Source organism: Sminthopsis crassicaudata, chromosome 4 (genome assembly GCF_048593235.1).
Source record: "Sminthopsis crassicaudata isolate SCR6 chromosome 4, ASM4859323v1, whole genome shotgun sequence".
NCBI classification, from domain to species: domain Eukaryota; kingdom Metazoa; phylum Chordata; class Mammalia; order Dasyuromorphia; family Dasyuridae; genus Sminthopsis; species Sminthopsis crassicaudata.
This window is the reverse complement of record NC_133620.1, coordinates 64,989,784-65,009,583: the sequence shown is the minus strand read 5'-3', so window position 1 is coordinate 65,009,583 and position 19,800 is coordinate 64,989,784. Positions and strand designations below refer to the sequence as shown.

The 19,800-nt window shown below is 35.1% G+C and overlaps 1 protein-coding gene across 3 annotated transcripts in view; it reads left to right on the top strand.

Moving 5' to 3' along the window:
- Positions 1–19,800, top strand: part of ASTN1 (astrotactin 1) — a 500,602-nt gene that overhangs the window by 338,297 nt on the left and 142,505 nt on the right. For all 3 annotated transcript variants that reach the window (XM_074308443.1, XM_074308444.1, XM_074308445.1), the window contains exon 9: positions 16,241–16,315. In XM_074308443.1, the coding sequence (XP_074164544.1) occupies positions 16,241–16,315 (75 nt within the window). The remainder of the gene's footprint in view (positions 1–16,240; positions 16,316–19,800) is intronic.

The following is a 19,800-nucleotide window of genomic DNA, read 5'->3' as shown; positions in this document are numbered from 1 at the left end:
ATCCCTGTCTTCAAAACCTTACATTCTAGTAGGAGAAGGAAGGGAGAGAGGGAAAAAGGAAGGAACACTTTATTAATTATCTTCTATGTGAACTATACTAAAGTACATTCACTCTGAGGCTTATTTTAGGGATGAATATGAAGAGAATTGGAGTCCTGGATCTAGGCAGAATAAGTTTAAAACTGTCCTATTAATTCTTACAGTGGCTCTAGGGATCAAGGCTAATATTCCTGTGGTTAGGAACTAGGAATGATAACAGGAATGGAGATAGGATGAAGCTAGTGTCTGGGATATGTGATAGCCTAACACTTAGCTGTGTGAATTTGGGGAAACTAAAAACACAATGGGGATAATAAAACTGGAGTTATTTGCCTTATAGACCTATTATAAGGAATTGTATTTTTCAACCATTTAAAAAACCTGTTATTTTTACCTTCTTTTTCATTTGGCAGAGAAAGTGATGATCTACATAGGTAGAAGTTATTACTGGAACTTATTACTACTTGGGGCATCTACTTATCCAGGGTCACATAGCTAGGATGTATAAGAAATAAGGTTTCAGTTCTGGGTCATCTAGACTCCAAGGCTATGTTTCTATCCACAATATCACATCACCTCTCTAAGACAGGGAAAGTCCATCTAAAGGCAAGCTGTTAGATTCATTCTCAGATGATAAATGCAGAGTTTATATTTGGGCCCATATTCAACACTATTCTGTTGGGCAGGATTTGTAGCAGGCTTTTGGAATTACCCTTGAAAATTCCCAGTATATACATACCATGATGAGGCCGGGGAAGAAGGGCTTTGAGTGAAGGCATGGTACCCATAGCCATATGAGATAGTCTTACAGAGCAAAGCAAGGCTTTGTTCTTTAACTCAGGACTGAAATACTGCAGCAGAGTTGAATTTTTGGGATAACTAGTTGACAGAGTGGATAGGGTACCATCCAGGAATCAGGAAGACTAATTTTCCTGAGTTCAAAATCAGACTCAAAGATTGAGTAGCTGTGACCTTAAGCAGGTCATTTAACCTTGTTTGTCTCAACTTCCTCATCTATGAGATAAGCTGAAGAAAGAAATGGCTAACTACTGTAGTATCTTGGTCAAGAAAACCCCCAAATTGGCTCACAGAGATTCAGACATGACTGAACAATAATAAGAAACACCGTTAATTAACCCAGACAAATGACAGAAAAAAAAAAAAAAAGAAAAAAAAAAAACAATTAAGGGAGTGGGACCAGAAAAATCATAGATGGAAGGACTAGAAAAAGGTCAAAAGGGGGAAGAAAAAGATTCAGGAATTTAGTATTAACTATATGAATAAGAACCAGGGAACTGTATTAAAGGGACCATTGTTGAAAAAGAATGTACTTTATTCCTTGACCTGTATTTCAGAAATAGCCATGTGCTCAAGTCCTATCACTATATCCTATTTTCTTACAATTCTTAACATAAAAGATAATTCAGAAACTTGACCCTCTAAGACTTGCTATACATTTCTAGTCTTTTGCTGTATTCTTTATACCAGGGTTTCTTAAACTTTATTTCCACTCACAACCCCATTTTACCCAAGAACCATTTATGTGACCCCATATGGGGTTTGTATAGGTCTATAAAAAAGGTATAAAAAGAAAACATTTACTAATAATAAATCAAAATTTAGTGACTCCTACATTGTGTTATGAAGTCCCACATGTGGTTGCAACCACAGTTAAAGAAGCAGGAGTTTATAAAATCCTGTAATACACAAGACATAAAACACACCAATTTTATTAGCTACCCTTTATTAATTACCCTTTTATCAATGATCTTAGACTCACCTTTTAGGGATTAATTATCCCTTTTTGGCCCCAACTTTCATTAGCCTTTTGAAGGAGTCACATTCTTTTGTCCAGATTCAGAGGGCCTCAAATAATCATCACTGAGGACTTCATCATCAATGGACCTTTAGGCTCTTTCTGTGTTGGTTTAATAGTTTCCCTTTAAAGTAGAGATTATCCTTTTTCTATCAAGCTAGGATCATACAAGTCACATGTGTCTGAGGCTAGATTTGAAATCAGGTCCTCCTGACTCCTGACACTGTATCATGTAACTACCCTTACTCCTTCCTTTTCTAGGTCCCTTTGATAATCCCAGCATCCATTAATAACAGAGCTTTGTTGGTATAATTTGTTCCTCCAAAGGGGTTTTGTTTTGCTTTGTAATACCTTCTACTTTGTTGGCCTTCTTCAAACATCTATAGCTACTCTTTCATGTTAAAGAAATTTAATATTAAACATCAGTTTCCAATTTAACCATTTTTTTTTTTTACAATTTTCAATTGGTTTTGTAGAAAATCCTAACTTTAGAAGGAATGTTGCCAACCTGTAGCGATCAGGATAGTGACTTAGATTCATAGTATGTGGAAATAGGAGAACTTAAATCATTTAATCCAATCATGTGCTGGTAAATGTTTAATGACCAGCTCTCAATAATATATGCAGGACACACTTTTACATTGAATTTACATTATTAACATTTTCTCCATCACTTTCACAAGTCTAGACAATCACCCAAACAATAAATCAAGTGCTGATTTGTAGTCCTTGTTGATTTCCCAGGTGTAAGTGCTCACACTGAAAATTTGACAATCAGCTCTCAACAGCCTATTTGAGCTGATTCCCTAGGATTCTGATCTAACACTTTCATTCTGCAAATGAAGAAGTTGAGGGCCCAGAATGACAAATGACTTGCTCAAAGTGACACAGATAGGAACTAGCAAAGCCAGAATTCAAAACCAGGTCCTTTGATTACAAATCATGCCTTGCTGCTGTACTGTGGTCAAAAGTGACCTTGAAACTATAGTTTTTGAGGTTAAAAGACATGGAGATGTTTAGAAAGACCTGGGAAGGTGGGAAGAGAAGAATACAGAACAAGATAGATGTCTTCAGGCATTAGAAAGCCTGTTGTGCAAAAGAGATTTATTCTGGTTGGTCCTAGAAGGTAAAATTAGTATCAGTTCTTGGAAAAATAAGAAGGGAGATTCCAACTTAATGGAATTAACAATTTTTTGATAATTAGAAATGTTCAAGTACTCCTTTGCTAGCTTCTGAATTCTTAAGTACTCAAGCCCTAGAGGTTGTTCAAGGAGAGATTGGATAACTAATTGATAAATCAATGGTAAGCATTTATAAGCATCTTCTATGTATCAAGTACTGTGCTAGACTCTGGGAACCTTACATTCTAGCCAGGAAGACAACCTGGGCATAAGTAGCATACAAAATAGACAGTACATAAGTGGATGGAGAGGGTACTAATTACTGGGGTGGAACTTGGAAGCCAGTTGGGGACGATGTCAATAATAATTATATAATCGACAGGCCTTTGCAATCCACTATCTATAAGATCGTCTAGGTTTAGGATTCTATGACTCTATGATCTGCTTAGTATATCATTGCCAGCTCCAATCTTGGGTGAGCTCTGGTTCTCATCTGCCCAAATTTTCTCTTTCTTTATTTAGGTTTCTTTGGGGTATTGTTTCTCCCCTGTATTTGCCCTCCTGGCAGTTTGAAACCAAAGAAAACAATATAAGTGGTACTGCAAAAGCCTAACCTTCTTTCTGGTTTCTGCTTCATATCACTGGAGTGTCTTAATAATATTTATAAATCAATATCATCAGTGATATAAGATTCATCACATCCATATGAGAGTTGAGATTTTAAAAAATATATTCTCTCTTTTGACCCAATTAATAATCCTACTCATTTAGGTTGTTACTGCATGTTTATTACTATAATATGATAGAGAAAGAAATGGAAGTCTAAGAGAGGGTAAGTTGACTTCTACAATATTACATACCTATGCATGCAGAGTTCGAAATGTTTCTGACTCCTGTTGAAAACCTTAGTTTAAAAAGACCCATGTTTCCCATTGTATCCAGGGCCAGCTCCAGTTATCCTGATTTATACCTGGCCACTGGACTCAAAGGGCTCTGGAGGGTAAAGTTAGGCAAGTGACCTTTCACAGCTCTTTCTCATTTAAATCCACATGTCATGGCGTCACCTCCCTGATATCATGGTCCTCTTGGAGAACAAAGAATAAACAGCAACAAATACTACAACTTGTTTAACCATTCCTCAAGTGATGGATATCCCTTTGATTTCTCATTCTTTGCCATCACAAAAAGAGCTGCTAAAAATATTTTTGTACAAATAGATCTCATTTTTCTTATTTATTTTGAGATATGCACTTAATAGAAGTATTGCTGCATCAAAAAGTGTGTGTAGTTTAATAACCCTTTGGGCATAGTTCCAAATTATTCTCCACAATGCTTGGACTAGTTTGAAACTCTACCAGCAGTGAATTGGTGTCCCAATTTTTGCATTTCACTTCCAACATTTTTTTTAATTTTTCTTTGCTGATTTGTTAACTATTTTTTTCTAGATTTGAGGTGATATCTCAGAGTTATTTAATTTACATTTCTCTAATCAATTGTGATCTAGAACATTTTAATGTGAGTATAGGTAGTGTTTTCTTCTGAAAACTGTTCATTCTTATCCTTTGACCATTTATTAACTGGGGAATATCTCTTAACAATCCTTTCTATAACATATCTAACAAGTGGTCATTTAGCCTTTGCTTAAAGACTCCTGGTAAGGGGCAATATGCTTTTACCATTTCCATTTTACTTTTAAATGGCTCTAATTATTACAAAGTCTCTTCCTTCCATAAAGCCAAAATTTGCTTGAAACATCCATCTACTATTTATGTTTCTGATGGCAAGCAAAAGAAACCTAATCTCTGCTGCACATGAAATCTTTTCAAATTTTTGAAGAGTTCTTATTATGACCCATCTCTCTCAATAAGCATAAACCCTGATGGTATGCTAGAGCCAGCTCTTACCAGATTGAGAAAAACAATTCATACATCTTAATATGATTTTTTACAATTTAGAAAATGATTTGCTGTTTTGTTTCTAGGCTCAAGAACGGGATGGAGAAAAGTGTTACAAATGTGCATTAAACTTGAAAGCGTCCTGTGTACTTTTTTTTTTTCCTGGACAGCTGGTTGTTAAACATTTGCCAGCCCTCCCCATCTCTAGTTTTTTGTTCCATTCTCCAGGCTAAATATTTAGCTTATCTGCATATGGTATGATGTTAGCTTCTTACCCTGAATCTTCTTGAATTCTGAATATCTATGGGACCAAATGATTATCCCTTAGAAACATTAGCTAAAATAAATTGCCACTTAACCCCCAACCAACACAGCCCTCCACAGAAAAAAAAAATTACCTCCAAGGTGAGGAAAAGTAATATCCTGTTATGAGTTCTCCAATTACCTCTAAACATCATACACAGCACATCACTTGTAGGATGCAGTGAGAGATGCTGCACAGCAGGTTTAGAACTTTGCTTCCATAAGATATTCCATCTCATGCCAGCCAGAGGGAGGCTTAAATAGATCTGACTGCACTTGACTATTGATGTGTTATTTTCATTTTTTAAAATATTCTCCATGTTAGATCGAGACCCCAAGGTATGAGGGAAAAAAAAAAAAAAAATATATATATATATATATATATATATATATATATATATATATATATATATATATATATATATATATATATATATATATATATATATATATATATATATATATATATATATATATATATATATATATATATATATATATATATATATATATATATATATAAAATTACTAGTAAAAAAAAAATCCCTTAGTGATAAAACATTCTCTATGGGAAAGAGGATTCACCACTTTTTTTATCTGGTAAAAATCTCCCTGGAGTGAAACAAAGAAGTTAATCTTCTCTGCTGGAAAAGCCAACAAATCCAGCTACTCCAATCCAGATAAAAAATGTGAAACCCCTCTCTCCTTCCTACCCACACTCACTAGCTCCCTTTTAGAGCAGAGATTTAGAGCTAAGAAGGAATTTTGAAAACTAGTCCTAATTTTCTCATTTTACAGATAAGAAAGGTGGAGACCTATTAAGAAGTGACTAAACCAAGATCATACCTAATTATTTATTTGCTTGTTTATTTTAAGGCAAACAGGATTAAGCTGAGGGTAAGTATCTGAGGCCAGATTGGAACTCAGTTTTTTCTGACTCCAAAGCCTTTGCTCTATGAATTGCACCATCAGGTTGCCCCATTAAATATTTTCTTAAATGCCCCATTAAATATTTTGTAAGTGGCAATGATGTCAAGATTTGAACTCAAGTAGTCTGACTCCAAATCCATCCTTATTTTCACCATATCAGGAAGCTCCAAGTTCCAGTTTCTATAATTTAGTATATTGTATTGTGTATGTATATTTATATATATATATATATATACATATATATATATAACTATATATAACATACATATGTATAATATAATCAGGTGCTCTTAGTCTTAAAGGCAATGTCATCATTCCCTTTCAGTGAGAAACTACAATTGACTTTCAATCAATAAATGAATTTGGAACCAGATTAGAAACAGTTGTCTTACATCCTGATTCTAGCCTAGCTATATCCTGAGTTTTTTCAACTTTAGGTATGTTTCCATGATGTTCATAGCAGAATCTAGATCACATACTCCTAAAATTCTTCTGGCAACTTAAAGGTAGAGAGGATGAATTTTATATATTTGAAAAGTGGACATGACTAACATTAGTATAGACCAACATTGAAAACCACAGCAACAAGCTCAAAACTCAGTTCAATTCAACCTAACCTATTAAGAAACTATAGTAATGTAAGCAGTGTACCAAACTCTGACATGCCCTTCAGTAAATTGCATTCTACTGAAGGAGAAGATATATATAAATATGTTAAAACACAATCTCCACAAAGTAAAAGCAGTCATTTTGAATAAGACACTGAAAAAGGAAGGGGGATAGGAAAACCTCACAGAGGGTGATTCTTAATTAGACTTTCAAGAAACTAAAGATTCCAAGAGGCAGAGATGAAAAGGAAGAAACTTCTAGACATGAGGAACATAGTGTACAAAGTTATGGATGTTGAGAAAGGAATGTCATTTATAGAAAATGGCAAAGAGGTCAACTAGTCTATTATATATATAAATAATACATATACATATATAATACATATATGCTATCATATATATGTTATATTATATATTAATATATAAGCATATATATTTATGTATATATATTTTAGATAGATAGATAGACAGATAGATAGATAGATAGATAGATAGATAGATAGATTATATATAGAGAGAGATTTTGTGAAATAAGCCTAGAAAGGGGAACAAAAAAGTACTTGAAGCACAGTGCTGACCATGGTACTGTCCTGTTCAAGAAGCTATTTTTTTAAAAAGGGGCTCTGAAGACTGGAAAGACTGAATTATAAAGGGAAGGGGTTTTATGCCTAAAGTGCTCTCTATAGGAAGGAAGTAGAGTTAAAAGTAATGGGGAATGTATCTAAAGGGTCAGCAGTTAGGGAGAACTCTAAGAATACTGTAGGGGTACATTCATGGCCGGAAGAGAAGATTATTAACAGTGCTCAGCATATCCACTCTGTGTTGTGTCTTTCTGACTGCATGGCCCCCCTTTCAGCTGAATATATCTCTAGGCCACAGATTCCTTTGCTGTTCACAATAACAGCTCCAAGAGGGATACTGCTGTTGGGATGATAGGATTTGCCTGAGAAATCATTGGCAACTGAAAGCCTGTTTAGGAGATAATCTTCAGGGTCTGGGCTTATCTGAGTGTAGAGCCTTCTATAACTCTATTTTTTATGCTTCAAGGATTGCGATTTCATCCATTTGCATGTAGTGTCCACCAATACATATCAGAATTCCTTCATGCCTTCATAGTTGGTATTTATAAATTGATGGGGTTAAAAATATTCATTTTGGTCTAGGAACCAACTATTTGTTGCTGAGCCTCTCCAAACAGGGGTAAGTTTCACCTTAGATGACGTATATCTGGTATTTTAGTAAGGCCATGATCAAAGTTGTTCACAGTAATGTAGTTCAACTTCCTCATTTTAAAGAAGAAGAAACTGAATTCCAATTCAATAGACAACAAGTATTTACTGAGCACCTACTATTTGCCAGGCACTATGATAAGCACTAGGGATACAAAGAAAGGCAAATGATAATTCTGCTCTCAAGGAACAAGAAACTAGATTGACTTGCTAAGGTTACACTGCATATATATATATATATATATATATATATATATATATATATATATATATATATATGTATATATATATATATACATATATATATATATATATATATATATATATATATATGCAGTAGTATTTGACCCCAGTTCTTCTGAGAACATTACTCAAGCCACTATATCATTTTGCTTATTAATAACAAAATTTGTGTTCCACGGGTATAGTCTTAGAACTCGGCTCCATGCCACAATGAGGTACCATAGTGTAACTTTAGTAGTTTTCCATTCTTAACTCTGAGTAAATTAATAATTGGAATTTATAAAATCCAACTCTGTCTTGCCCTATTGAATTTCCTAAACTAACAAGATATTCCTCAGTAGGTAATGAACAGGAAGAAGATCCAGAATAAAGTCCAAATGTTATCCTAAAAGTGATCTAAGTATCATTATACCTTCATTACTATATATATATATATATATGTATATATACACATATATATATGTATATATATATATATATATACATATATATATGTGTGTGTGTGTGTGTATACATATTTGTGGATATATACATATCTATATATTTATATATTTACCAGTAGAACTATCAGGAAAAGTCAAGTGTCTGTCATGTGTCTGACCCTGTGCTAAACAGCCATTTAATGGTACCCGTTACCCAGGAAACTTTGTTTTCCACTGCAAACACCAATAGTGCTGCTGTGCCTCCCCCCTTCCATATCAACTTAGTAATTTAGTTACGTAAAAGGTATAGTTGGCTATAACTATTAAGATGACTACTCTTTTTTAAAATAGTATTTTATTTTTCCAGCAAAGATCACAGATGAAATTGTGAATAGCCCTAGTTTTAGTCCAAAATAGAAGAATATATACCTGGATAGAGCATCTTCTTTACAATTTATAGTCTTAAAGAGTGGTCTAGAGCAGAGGTGTCAAATTCATAGTCCATGGCCAGCTCACTGAGACAGATGGAAATATAATTGGTAAATGTTTTTTTTTAAGAATTAGATAAAAATGCAGTACAATTTGGTTGATGTTGATTTGTGATTTTCCAAGTTAATATAAGACCTGCAGGATTCTGTTTCTATTTGAAATTGACAGCACAGACCAAAAGAACTTAGAAATTGTGATTTTCCTAGTGGTAATGTTTGCAATGTGAAACATGAATCAAGATTTTCCAAGCTCCAAACCATGCTCTTAGCTCTAAACCAAAGGTATCCAACTGAAATAGAAATGAAGGCAACTAAGCCATACATAAGGATCCATATAGATGGTATATTAACTTAGAAAATCATATATAAATATGTCACAAGTTTTATCTTTTAGCTATTTTGTTAAATATTTCTTAGTTACAACTTAATTTGGTTCAGGCTACACTCAGGAGAGTTGTGGACAATATGTGCCCATACATCTACATCACACCTTGATTTTTTTCTCTGTGCTGTTCTCACTCTCACTCACTGTAATTCTGCATATAGGTACAGACAAAAGATACAGAAAATTGATAAAAGATGATTTGAGGGTGTGGTGAGTGGTAAGAATTAACTGCTTGGGGACCAAGAAAGGCTTCAAATGCAAGGTAATACTTGATATTTTGAGATGAGGAGGTTATCAACACAGAGATGGGTGATGAACCTCTGTATAATGAAGAATAAGGCCAATTTGTCTGGACCATAGGATGTGTGAAGGAGATTTATATGAAATAGTGTGGAAAGTTAGACTATAACTGGACTTTCAATGTCAAAAAGAGGAGTAAGACTTGATCCTAGCCAAGTTATTAGGGAGCCACTGGGCCTTCAATGACATGGTCAGAGCAGCATCTTAGGAAAATTACTTTGGAATCTGTGTGAAGGACAGATTGAAGGGGGGAAGCGGAGAGAACAATTAGAATATTTTATTAGTCCAGATAAGAGGCTATAAGGGCCTAGAGTAGAATGGTGGTTATATGAGAAGGTAGAAGGACACAGAAGTGAGAGATGTTTTTGAGACAGAAATTAGAAGATTTGGTATTTGATTGGATATGAAAGACGAATGTGAGTGAGAAGTCAAGGATGACACCAAAATTGTGAATTTGGAATGACTGGGCGATGATAAGAAAAATGGGGCATTTGTTTATGGAGGAGGGAGTTTTTAAGGAGTACATTGAGTTTGAAATAATTATATAAACCTAGGACACATCCATTTTGTCTTTAAGAACAACATGAGAGAAAATGTATCCATTTACTGATTAGCAAATTAAGGTTCAGAGATAATATATGACTTTGTCTTGGAAATCTATAAATGACAATCTTTAAGCTATTTTTCTTCAGAATTTTTTTTGTTTGTTTTCAGACTGTTTCCCCTCTGCTATTTCCCATGTTCAGCTTAAATTAACACATCATGTTGCCATCTGGAATTTGCATTTTCCCTCCTTATCTCTACTTCCTAGGAAATTTTCCACTGCTTTCATCCATAATTCACTATCTTATATATTCACCCAAATATCATTCAACTAATCTCACTAATATCAATTAATAAAGAAATATTTACTGAGAATGTAAAGTTAACTTTGAAGTATAGCAGAACTGCCCAGAAATAGGGATTCACAAATTAATATTACCCAAGTTTTGTATTATATTTTACTTTATTAAAACTTTTCAAATTACATTTTAATAGCATTTTATTTTATACATGCAAAGATAGTTTTCAACAGTCACTTTTGCAAAAACATCTTGTTCCAAAATTTTCTCCCTGTAGTTCCCTTTCCACCCTTCCCACGACAGCATAAGGTCATATTACCAATATGTGCCAAAGTTGAGACTTGAAATTAGGTCTTTCTGATTCCAAATCTAGGTCTCTTCCCATTGCACCACACTGACTCTTGTATTTTATGTTTTATCCCTTTTTTATTATTTTGGAGTGATGTGGTCATAAGGACTTGAATATGCTTCCACTTATTTGATTTATTGTTTTTAAGGGGTACTTTATAAGCATATATAGAAATATATATATGTGTGTGTGTGTGTGTGTTGTGTGTGTGTGTGTGTGTGTGTGTGTGTGTGTAGAGAGAGAGAGATATCTCTCTACATACACATAATACATGTGTATGCAAACATCTTAGATGTGACATGGTACAACAGATCCCAGATTTTTTTTTTTTTTTTTTTTTTTTTTTTGGCTGAGGGAATTGAGGTTAAGTGACTTGCCCAGAGTCACACAGCTAGGCAGTGTTAAGTGTGTGAGACTAGACTTGAATTAAGATCCTCCTGACTTCAGGGTTGGTGCTCCATCCACTGCTCCACCTCGCTGCCCCCAATGCTGAAATTATCAATGCTTTTTAAAAATCGTTATTTTAAATGAATCTTCCTCCTCCATCTATCCTGGTTTTTAGTATTACTTTATTTTATTATTTGTTTTTGTTTTGGGCAAGGCAAGTGGAATTAAGTTAGTAAGTGTTAAGGGTCTGAGAATGGATTTGAACTCAGGTCTTCCTGACTTGAGGGCCAGTGCTCTATCCACTGAGATACCTAGCAGCTCCTTTTAATATTACTTCATAAAAATGCTTTTGATTTTGTGGCTCTATTTTGTTTCCATTTTTCTTAATGAAGCTATGAATTGTCTCAGTTTCTTTGTTGATTCTTTAGAATTTTCTAAGTAAACTATCATGTCTTAAGCAAATGAGGTAATTTTATTTTTATTTCATTTTTTCTTATTTTATGGCCTTTAATATATTTCTCTTGTCTGTTCACCATTATTAGCATTTTTAGATTTATGTGTAATAATAGTAAGGAAAGGGGTCAGCCTTGATTTACAGAGGCATTTATTTTAAGGCTTCTATTGCTTCCAATTTGCATATAATGTGATATTATATGCTTCAGATAGATACTTTAGATGTTATTTACAAAAAAAGATTTTTCTATTCCTATGCCTTTTAAGGGAGTATAAATGAGTATTGCACTTTATCAGGAGCATTTTCCTCCATCTACTGATATAATCATAAAGTTTGATTTCTTCCTATTTTCATTTAAGCAGTTATAGTAGTATAACCCTATTTTATCCACAAAACATTCCATGATCAGTGTAAAGGGAGGCCATGGATGGCTCTCTTGGCCTGCCCTTTCCTTTCCTATGTACACATGCAACACCAAGGTCTCTCCATTTATCTGTCACCCCACAATTTGCTTTTATCCCTTCCCTTATAACTGTTAATATTTATTTTTTTTGGTTCATTTAATTAGCAAATCTGTGAGATGGTTGAGGGTTTGTTCTTCCTTGCCTCTTAGAGCTTTCTTTAGCTCTTTTATGTCTGGATTGGGGTCGTCTTTCTTAGACTGTGAGCTCCCTAAAGGCAGGGACTATATCTATCTCGATCTACACAGCAACTTTAAGGAGCCAGCATGCAGATCAGTGCTTCATAAGCCTGTCTTAATTGACATTTCATAGATGTTTATTTTTGTCATCATCATTAACAATTACACTTTGAGCAGTATGATTTACTCCTATAGAGGATGCATCTAGGAAGGGGCTGATCAAAGTTAGCTCAGTGTTAACAAATTTAACAGAATTAGAGAATAGGAAGCCTTAGCACAGCATTGAAGATATCTCCTTCTACAAGGTCTAAATATCCCCATGGGTGCCACATTTAAGACATTATTCAGGCATTGATCATATCATGTAGACTACATTTGCTTTAGGTAGTTTTTTGTCCACTCACAGTACATTAAGAATGATTCATTTACTGCTACTTTAGGAGTCCCTGAGTTTTACCTTATGGGGGCCTTCCTTACAAGGGATATTTAGAACTAGGAAGCAAAAAAAAAAAAAAAAAAAGGGTTTTGTTATCAATGCTTAAACATGTTACAGGAGTGAAGGAAACCTGTTCCTGAATGAGACTCTTCCAAGGAGCCAGGTAGTATGAAGAAGGAGGTCCATAATATCAGAAACTGCAACAGCAAGAGGCAGGGATAGTGGAGAGGAATTCCTGGACAAGAAATTAGAACTGAGGAATAACAAGGTTCATCATATGGGGGAGGTGACTTACATTGTGCTCCTCACTAATAATGGACGCTATATAGTCTATAGTATTTAATTTAGTTTATTTTTTGTTGTTGTTTTGTTTTGGTTTTCTTTTGGAAGGAGGGATATTGAAGATGACCCTTTATCAAACCCAGTTTTATGTTTTGTTTTCACCTTGGTAAGTAGCCAGAGCAGAGCTATATAGGTCCCTAGAGGACTGGATTTCACCAAAAGGAAAGGTTGTTTGACTATTTAATGATAGTAACCCAGATGACTTTGCATGACCCTCCCTCATTTAAATCAAGTTCGTTTGCATGTGATGGCATCATCTCCCAGATGTCATTGTTCTCTTTGATCTTTTCTTTCTCCTTCCCTCGCTTCCTTCCTTCTTTCCTCCCGTCTTTCCTTTCCCTCCTTCCTTCCTTTGAAGCAGGTTGTGGTCCCTTTAAGAAACTGTATTTCCTATTGATCTGTGATCCCTTTCAGATTCTCAACCATTCCTGGGGAAGAAGGACAAATAACAATAACAGCAACACTTAAGGGGGCCTGACTGAATATTCAACATTTTCCTTTTATAAGAAGTGCTCAAACTTTGATAGTTCCTGGAAACCCATCAGAGAAAAAAGGAGTCGGCTTCATTATTTTTATGAGTTTGAGAAGTATTTAGCACAGTGCTTGGAACATAGTAGGTCTGTCTGGTGGGGAAAAAAAAAAAACAGAAAAAAAATGTATCCTCTGTTTTATGTATTGTTAACCTAAGTACCTACAAGGGACCTAAAATCTCCTAAACATTAGCCAAAGTACATTTCCCAGGGTAAAAAATCAATTTGGGGTCATGAGCAAAAAAAAGTATGAGACAGACAGACAGACAGAAAACAGACAAGAGAGAGATAGAGACAGAGATACAGAGAGACACAGAGAGAGAAAGACTGAGAGAGATTTTTTTTTGCATGTGGATACACACACACACACACACACACACACACACACACACACACATATATATATATATATATATATATATATATATATATATATATATATATATATATATATATATATATATATATATATGTATGTATATAAAGTCTCCCAACACTGAACATGAGCCCTGTAAATTCAAACTAAGATTATATACCAACTCTGAGATTTAAACCACCCCATTGGGTTACTGTAGCAAACAACAAAGAAATTAGTTTTAATGATATCTGGTCTAGGAATTATTCTGAATGCATGTAATTCTGGTGACCTGAAAACCCAAAACCAGTGTGTATTTTTGAAAGTGTTAACCACGAACAAAATGGGATTTTGCCTAGCACAGAGCTGCTCCATTTGACTGCTGTTTTCTAGGATTCAGATGATCAGATTGGCATTTTTTTCTTTTTATTTCTAGACCTGACTATGAATCATACCAGACATTTATTGAATACCTGAAATGCATTAGGCTCTGCTCAGCAAAGAGAATTGAATGTGAACCCTGCTTGGAGGGTTCACCATCTAAATGGGACAGAACTAACACAAAGAAAGGATGAAAAACACATTAGGAGAAGGGAATTTTTCCCATGGTATAGGAGTTGTTTGTAGCATTAGTATTGTTTATGAGTCAATTCTGGTTGCTCTCAGGGTTTCTAAATTGAATTCTAGGGGCATAGCAAACAGACAGGTAAAAGTGTTGTTCATTCACAGAAGCCACAGCTAACAGTTCAAAGGGCACCCTCTCCAGATAGTCGCTCGAATAACTCATTGGGTTGAATGCTAAGGTTGGGTTGAGCTCTAAGTGATTTACTTAGCCTGCTCAGATGATTGCAGTTGCCCTTGCCTTTAAAAAGCCATGGATAATGAAGTGTCACCAATTGGGATAGAGGGAGAAGGGACCAGATCCATACTTTGGATTAATGAGAAGTTAAAGAGATTGTTTGAGACAAAATACAAATGTATCACATTTGAATATAAGAATATGAATTATGCTAATAAAATATTATCACATGGATGGTTTGTTCAGGAAATTATACAAATAATTTGTAATTATATCTATATTTTTATGAATGTATTTTGTCATCAATTTGAGTATTCCCTCCAATAATTAGACACATGAGGTATAGATCATAGTCCAGCTATGTTTTCTCATTATGTTCAATTCAATCAATTGTCAATGGACAAGGATTTATTAAATACTTACTACGTCATGCCAGCATTGTGCCAAATGCTGGAGATGCAAAGAGCAGCAAAAGACAGTCCCTATTCTCAAATAGATAATCCAAATCAACAGATGTGTTAAGTGCTTTCTATGTGTTAGGTTCCATGCTAAGTGAAGGGGATATAACTACATAGAAAGTTCCTGACCACATGAAGCTTACTTTCTTATGGGAGAAGGTAAGACATAAAAGGAAACTGAGAAAGTAATGAAGATCAGAGGAAGGAATGCGTCTAACAAGGACATTGTAAGGGCAATCGGATAGAAGATTCAGGAGTGCAGAAATAAAGACATGGATTCACAATTTAATGGGAAAAACATGTATGCAATTTTTCTCTATATCCTCTTGTAAATCCTTCATAAGGTATCTACCCTTCATGCTTCATCCTTTCTTTTCCTATAATTTTCTTGGAATTTAATGGATACCAGTGGAATGAATGAGATGTCAGTTATCCATCATATTCTACACATTAGCCAAAAGGCTAATTGACACCATCAATTATTTTCCTGAAAATGGCAGGTTCAAAGTGGTTGAAAATTTTTGGCTGTGAGATAGATAAGGATTCTTTTGCAATTCTGTTCTACTGTGCCTTTGCTTAGCAACTTCCCTCCCACCTTGCCCCCAATCAATAATTTTAATACTTTCAATGTCAGCATCAGCTCAGCCCACATTCAAATTATCATGATTACTGAATTTATTGGGTCTAAATTCACAGAGCTGTGGTATGCCCTCGTTGTCATGAGGAAGGCAGTTAGAGAAGACCTGATTTAAGTTGTGGGCTGAGGGATTTACATGTAGATTGTGTTTAGACCTTGTTACAGGATTTGGGGGCTCGAATTGCTGTGGAAAAGCCAACAGTTTGTGTATTTTTTTTCTTTTTCCTTCTAGGCCTTGGCCTTATACAATATTTCAGAGAGGATTTGACTTGGTTTTAGGAGAGCAGCCTTCAGATAAGATATTCAGGTAAGTGAATGATGGGAGGGGGCTGGTTTTCTAGTTTCCTCAACTCCTACAATTCTTCTCTTCCCACTTTAACTTGTTCCTTAGTTACAAAGAAAGTGATAGAGAAAACTTCTTTATAGCAAAAGTGCCTGTGTGCTGATTAAAAAGAATTGACAGGAGAATGAGTGATGGAAAGAGGACCAGGTTTGAAATCCGAGAACCCAATTTAAATATGAAATTTCTTCTTTACTACCATCTTACTTATTATGTTATCTTGGTGAAGTCAATCATCTCACTAATCCTGTGTTCTTGCTTTTTCAAATTAGAAGTTGGAATAAAACAAATGTGAACATTATGTAAGTATAATAAATAAACTTAGTCCCAAAGAAGTGGTAAGGAAATGATCTTTCCCTTCATTGTTGAAGTGGGAGACCATGTATATGGAATATTATATTCTCTGTATTTGTTGATTTTTTTTGGCTGAGACAATTGGGATTAAGTGACTTGCTCAGGGTCACACATCTAGGAAGTGTTAAGAGTGTGAGACCAGATTTTAATTTAGGCCCTCCTGAGCAGAGCTGGTGCTCTATCCACTACATCAGCTAGCTGTCCCTTAACTTTTCTTACCTGTTTTCTTTTTTTTTTAATCTTTGTTACAAGGTGTGATGATTTAATGGGATAGAAGGACAGGCAAAGATATATTCAGAAATGATTGATTGTAATGTAATGAGAAAAGCCATTTTCTAATCATTTTTTAAAAATGAGATTGGAATAATTTCCAAGATCCCTCAAGTTTTAAATTCTGGGATCCCTGATATTTAAATCTTTTGCTTTCTTTACAATCAACATGTAATGCATTCAGTAGAAAAAGGGACAATATTCTGTCCCACTCCCTAGCTTCTCGTAATCTTTGAGTCTGCACTCCCTATTTCTTGCTCCAGTTACTCTCTTCCTTTCCTTCCTTTTAACACTATAACTCCTGTTGCTCTCCTGCTCTGTTAAATAAACAACAAAAACAAAAACTAGTCTCTAGATTCAGTTTCCAGCACTAATATTAGCAATGAGTATTAATAAATGTTCCATATGTCCATGAGCCTTGAGACACAATTTCTGGTCTCTGCTTTGACATTTGACACTCAAATAAGAAGATAGATACTTCCATTAGGAAAAGCAGAGAATTTTTCTCTTCTCTCCTCCCCTGAAAGATGTATCACCTAAGACAAGTTATTTGAACACTAGGAGACTCTATACTCTTCATGGAACACATAAATGTATTCACAGACCCAGATTCCTCCAGTGGAGAAGTGATATTCAATAGAGGAACCTCTGGAAGAAGAGAAGGGGATCAATTGGTTTTTGGCAAGTGAAAAATCATATTGTGGGATAAAACAGACTTTGGGAACCCAGCTTAACCACTCATACCCAGGATATAGCTTCTTGAGGATACCATATGGAATTTTAAAAAACCAAAACTATCAAGGCCTGTTGTCAGAGGTGTGAGTTGCCTTGCTACATATTTTCCACACAAGTGTGTCTCACTAACATTATGTTCTAAGTTTGTGCTTGCTCTTGCTGTAAATGCTGTATTTTCAGAATACTGTGCTCTAGGCTTAGGGGAGGAATATTTTATAGTTTCTGTCTTTCCTTTACCAGCTTAGTAAATGCTTTTACTAAGAGCTAATTGTGTTTACAATCTTGTTGCTAATGGTAAACACACTGCTGGAGCTTATGAATTTATGAGTGTTAAGAGTTACCCATAGGGTATTTCTAGAATCTGGCAGAAGCATCCACCAACTTCTGGGAAGTAGCAAGAAAAGTGCTACATAAGTAAAATGTTTTGGAAAACTTAAAGCATTAAATAAGTAATAGTAGCTTTGGTTGCAGTGGTGATGGTAGAAAATGATGTTTTTTCCTTAAAATGATAATCTCCTTGAAATTAGGAACAGTTTCATTTTGCCTTTTTGCCTCTAGAACCTGGCACATAATGGATGCTTAATATAAGCTTGTTGATTGATTCTATTGTGATATATTGACCATGGGTTCCTTAGGAGTAGAGATTTTATACATAATATAAGTATGACTATGTGCAAATTATTTAGCCTATATGAAACAGAGGTTTCCTCATTTATAGAATGAAGGATAGTAGAATGTTGTACTGGATAACCTCTAAGGTTCCTCCCAGTTCTAGATCTATGACCCTCTGCTATAGAAGATAATTTACAAAGCTACCAGTGCCTGAGAGTCTCAGGAACACTTCATATTCCATATGAAAGGACACTCTAGCTCTGAGGAATTGAATATACAGAGCAAATCTACCAATGCTATGAATTTAGAATCATTAGCAACTCTGGGCTCCTGCGAGGCAGGAGTATTGAAGGACCAATGTTTCTGAGGACTCAGAGAAGATGGAATGGATGCTTCTTGAGTGTGCAAAATGTCTTCTCAGTTCAGCAATGGGGATGTGATCACTAGATATTCTCAGCTCCAAATACTCAGCCCCAAACTTCCTATTACCTCTAACCCCAGGTCACAGCCTATATAGGAATATAAAAATATAGATTGAGAGCTGGAAAGAAATTTCGAGATCAATAATTCCAGGAGTTGCTAAATTGAGATCTATAAACTTTAAAAATGACAGGTAGATAGATAGATGATAGAGCTCTTGTGTGATGTTGTACAATTTTTATGTTTTTAAGCATTATCCTGAGAAAAAAGTACATAGATTTCATAAGACTGCCAAAAGGATTCATGTCCAAAACAAACAACAAACAAAAACAAAAGAATAGAAAACAGTTAAGAACCCCTGGTCTAATCTAAGTCCTTTCATTCTATAAATTCAGAAATTGGAACTCAGAGAGTTAAAAGATTGGCCAAGGGTATGCTGGTGGCAAATAAGAAAATATCACTAAAATTCCAACTTTATGCCTCTAGGTTCAATCCCCTTTCTCCTTCTACACTGCCTTGCTGACATCATAAACCTTAGAAGCCTGCAAAGCCAACTTTGACCATTCACAATCATTTCAGAACCTTGGAGAGTACAGGCCCTAGGCAGCTTGGTCTTCTCTCCCACAAGTGGCAGTCTTCCATCTCCTGCTTCTCAGTTACTGTCTGCTGAGAAAAGAAGCCTCTCTCTCACCACCTCTTTTCACACTTCCATCCTTGTCCAATTCTGGACCCAGATGGCTCTGGAGGAGAAAGTGAGGTTGGTGACTTTGCACAACCCACTCTCATTTAAATCCAACTCACTTGCGTGTCATGGCATCACTTCCCTAATGCTATAGTCCTCTTCCAGAGCAAAAGACAAACAATAACATTGCTAATGTTTCTAGAATCACTACAAAAGATGAATCCTCTAGAATGGATTGTTTCTTCTCTCATGTCACATCATGTAATGAACCCAGAAAAAGGGACTTACCTACTTCCTACTCCCCATTGCCTCTTCTATACTTTCTCTATATACCTAGCACTCTGCATCTTCTGCATGTGCATATCTTAGATTTTAAACT